At 44.3% G+C, this 4,519-nt stretch overlaps 1 protein-coding gene across 1 annotated transcript; it reads right to left on the reverse strand.

Moving 5' to 3' along the window:
- Positions 1 to 511: 511 nt before the first annotated feature.
- On the reverse strand, positions 512 to 1,910 carry foxb1a (forkhead box B1a). The gene has a single exon (XM_031747302.2). The coding sequence runs from the start codon at positions 1,523 to 1,525 to the stop codon at positions 584 to 586; it is 942 nt and encodes a 313-aa protein (XP_031603162.1). The 5' UTR covers positions 1,526 to 1,910; the 3' UTR covers positions 512 to 583.
- Between the last annotated feature and the right edge of the window lie 2,609 nt (positions 1,911 to 4,519).

Here is a 4,519-nt window from a genome sequence, read left to right on the forward strand (position 1 = left end):
CGGTTTGCTTTCTTTTTTCTTGTTTTTCTTACAGGGATGGTAAGAAGAAATCTAAACCCTATTCCTATTTGGTATACCCTTAACCATCATTCCAGTATTTTTTTTTCTTTTTATAAAAAAAAGCAAACAAAAAGTCATTGCCTCGCAATTTCATTGACATTACAGTGGTCACACAGAAACGGTGCAAAAGTTTTGCCAGTTGATGGAACTGAGAAACTGCAACGGGGGGATTTGGAAGCCACCTTCAAATAAGAGTTGATGCTGCCAAAACAAACTCCCCCCCACCTCCCCACAGCCCTCCAATTGGATCCCCTCAGTGGCTCCACTTTCAACACTCGCATTTTAAAATAAACTGAAAAATAGAACTATCAAATAATTTATGATTTCAAGAGCAATACTTCGCTGTACGATTCTGTGCTGGACTTGACACAATTTAAAGCGACACATTCAACACGAACACAAATAAATCGATATGCAAACTGCAACTCGCCTTGATTCCAACAGCAGAAAATATAAACTTTGGGTTTGGTAAAGGGGCCCGGGAGCCAGCCAGCAGTTCGTTTACTAGAAAAAGTTCAGGTGGTCAGTGCACAGCCACAGACTGTAGAGTGGAGGGGCTCGTCAGAGTCTCACTCGGGGTTGCGGGGCTGCTTTGGCTCGTCGCTGTCTGTGGGGACGTCGGGCTCAGAGACTGTGGAGAGTTTGATAGAAACGCGGGGATGTGGGGAGGTAGCGCCGAGAAACCGGGCATGGACGTCGGGGTGGGCTTGATTGGCACCGGGATAGCCGGTAAGGACTGTCCCCCGTGACACAGGGATTTTATGGGCACGCCATAGGCACTGTAGTCGCTGCTTGCCATGGATATTGGGGCCGCCGTGTCAATCACGCTAGTGTTGTACATGTGGGGCCAGGCTGTCGTCAGCTGGTTGTGAAGCGGGTACCCGGCAGACATGGACTGCATGGTGGAGAACGCCAGACTTCCCGGGACCTTGTATTCTCTGGCGATGATGTTCTCAATTGCAAAGGGGTGTTTGAAAGTTGATGACTGAGACACTCCGAGGTTGTAAGTTGACATCTGAGGGAGGTGTGTGCCGGTGGCTGCCAGGGCGCTCAGTCTCAGCTTGGCTTGCTGTTGGAGGTAATGGGCAGCATCCGACTGCTTGCTGGGAGCCAAATGATCAGACACGGGCGACACTTTGAACCTTTTGCGGCGCCTCAAAAAACTTCCATTCTCAAACATGTCCCCGCAGTTGGGGTGCAGAGCCCAGAAACTGCCCTTACCTGGTTGATCTGGGCGCCGGGGGATTTTGATGAAACAGTCGTTAAATGACAGGTTGTGACGCAGAGAGTTCTGCCATCGCTGGGTATTTTCTCTGTAATAAGGGAATCTATCCATGATGAACTTGTAAATTTCACTGAGTGGCAGCATCTTCTCCGGGCAGCTCTGGATCGCCATGGCAGTGAGCGAGATGTAGGAGTAAGGTGGCTTCTGATCGCTGTACGTGTTTCTCCCCGGACGAGGCATCCTCGGTGTATTTTTTCAGCAAACGCAATTATAACAATAATAATAATAATAAAGTAGCTTCCTTTAATTCCTTGGCGAAAGCCTGCTGCTCTTCATGAAAACAACCGCCGCAGAAAGTTTCAGTGCAGGCAGAGCCGGAGTTGGGTCGTGCGCAAAGCAGCCACTTTGAGCGCCTCTGCAGTGTGCAGGCGAACACGGTCGAGGACGGTGCACATTTATGGAGTGACGGCTGCTGCGAGTCTTTCTTCCAAAGTAAGTCAGCTTGTCCCTCTAGCAGAGCTGAATGGACTTCATTTGGCGTCCTTGATAAGACTAGCTAAGCGTATGCCTCCATGGCCTTCCTCTAACCATCTGATAGTTTTATGTAGTGACATGAACAGAAAAGACCCCTGTAGAGGCGCTCCATTAATGTGCCACCTCTTTGCTATCACATGACAATTGCCATGGGAGGAGGGGGCTGGGAGGAAGGCATAATCTGGTTTCATTTACACCTATTTACATGGACACCTTGGGCCAATGGAAATCATTTCCATTTGAAGACAGAAAAAGGGGCGAGAAGGCTCGGTAACCGGAATTGAACTGCGATGGCACTCAGTGTGTGAAGGTATGCGCTAATACTTCTTCAGCGGGCTTTACAGTTGCACCTCACAAGTAGGCTATGTGAGGGAACTACATGGCAAATTTATGTCATTATAAAATGCTTTTAAATATTTATGTTTTTCCTAAAATAGATGCGTGATTTAAAAACGTGATAATATTCCTGTTTGCGCAGTGATGTGCGTAAGGAGCTATTTTTTTAAGGATGACTATAAAGTGTTTTAGCATGCTGACCAGTCTTATTATTATTATTATCATTATTATTATTATTGTTGTTATGTGGATTTGAATGAAAAGCTGATTTCACAGATAGGCAAAAATGCTGAGAAAATGCATTTTGCTTTCCTCCCCTAATTACACTCTAACATTGTTTGCGAAATGCACACGCCATAGAAAATAATTTGCCATGAGCAAGTTTGTTGATGAGCCCACTATTAGTTTTTCTCAGCTAATTTCGCCCAGAGCTGAACAACGGAAGTAGACGATATGAAAACATCAACACAATGCAAACAGCGCTGTTCAAACTAAAACTTCATGAGGCAATCAGGTCTATTGTGTTTATGTAAAGAAGATTCGAAAGTACTTCAGAAATGCAAATAAACCCTTGAGGACGGTGTGGTGAAAACTGTATAAAATATCCATAAGTCAATTATATGAATGTGAAAACCAAATGGGAAGCCTATTTTGAGCTATTGCTATTCAAGCTTTTGGCCAGGGCCACCTTTCCGCTTGGAGGGTTTGCAATGCCAGGGACCACACACACGCACACGCAGATTTACTCATAATTTATGCTAATTTCCCCCCCATAAACCCACAGTGCACCCCATCACCAGTCTGATGGATTACGAAAAGAATCGCATTGCGGGGGACACCGAGCAACTTTCACCCAGAAAGCAGAAGCAGGCTGAAGAAGAGCATCCTCCCAGCTGTATGAGGATTGTTTGACAATCGATTAGTCAGTACAAGTAAATCGGTTAATTAGCTGATTAAGATTAAAGATCAGAAAAAAGAAACAAAGTGAGAAAAAAAGAAACATTATTGTTAATGTGTTGCACGCAATAAGATAAAATAAACACGAAAAAATAAGCGGGTTTTTTCTTTTTTTCTTTCTTTTTTTTTTCCTTGAAAAACTCCCACCTTTCTCTTTCATTATTATTATTTTCCTGCAAACTGGCTTTTAACACCTGTCATTTCACATTAATGTTCAGCTGAAAAGGTTTTGTCCAAAAGGAAGTGGCCCTGTCAACCTATCTCCAGCGGCTCGGATAATGACAACACACTGCCAAATGCCAAACATCTTCTGACATCCAGCCTGTTCAGTCAGCCATTCAGTCCAAAAAAGAAAAAGAAGAAGAAAAAGAAAAGTTAGGCCATGTTATTAGTTCTCACCCAGATTAATATGTCTGTCCACAAATCAGATAAATCGGTTTGAATTCGCAGTTGATTAAAAAAATTACAAGAGTGAAATGTGATTATTACGAGCTGCAGAAATCGCACTACAAATGCTTGAGCGTGCAGCAAATGGATTGCATTTCACGCACTATTCGGGCTTATTTTACATTATCAACTTGAATAAACATTGACAGTTTTTATTTTTTGGCACCGCAAACCAGCTGCGGGTTTGCGGATTGAAAGTTAACCCGCAACGCTCGCGTTAACCAGCCGTGCCACACAGGCATTTTTCCCCCTTCTTTTTGACTCCTCTCACTCATATAGTCGGAGTGGCTTTTTGAGCTTCAGGGTTATGGGGTATTGGTAGGCCTTTTGTCCCCGTCCAATGCACACACTGAAAATACCACCATGACTCTGAATCTGAATGGGGTTTTTAGCTGCTCCCAAAACTCCCGAGTTCAAGCAGCAGTAGATCAAGTCTGCACTATGTTTGGTCATTTGTAGAAACCCGAACAAAGGTTGGGATAAGCCAAATTGCATTGCACTTGTGAACCGTGCCTCAGTCTGAAGTATCCTTTATAGCGGGAGGGGGAGACCAAGAACAATTTTGTGTGAGCTTAAAAAAAAGAAGGGGGGCAAAACAAAGGGCACTTTCTGAAACATCTTAAAGTAGAGTAGTGAGGCGTGACATTCCCAGGGTGACGAGACACAAAAGCTGAGGTCATGGGGATGAAAAAGAGAATCAAACAGCCACTTTCACACGTCTGCCCTCCTCTGCTGCGCCCCCCGAACACAATAGGAAACAAATGTTGTTAAAAGAGGATCGATGCCATTCATCCTAAAGCAGCGAATGATAGCCAAACAATATTGTCACAGTGAATCGAGTTGAGATATGCTGCCACCCAGACCTACGGAGAAGGAAAGAAACTGCTATTCAGGGAATAATTAGGGGGAGGGGGGCTCATGGTGCTCGACCAAAAAAAAAAAAAAGTCCAAATATTTTGA

This window comes from Oreochromis aureus, linkage group 7, assembly GCF_013358895.1.
Source record: "Oreochromis aureus strain Israel breed Guangdong linkage group 7, ZZ_aureus, whole genome shotgun sequence".
In the NCBI taxonomy this organism is placed as follows: domain Eukaryota; kingdom Metazoa; phylum Chordata; class Actinopteri; order Cichliformes; family Cichlidae; genus Oreochromis; species Oreochromis aureus.

Bases quoted from the DNA above. Each gene is read 5' to 3' on its own strand.
- foxb1a (XM_031747302.2), bottom strand. From the start codon at position 1,525: ATGCCTCGTCCGGGGAGAAACACGTACAGCGATCAGAAGCCACCTTAC.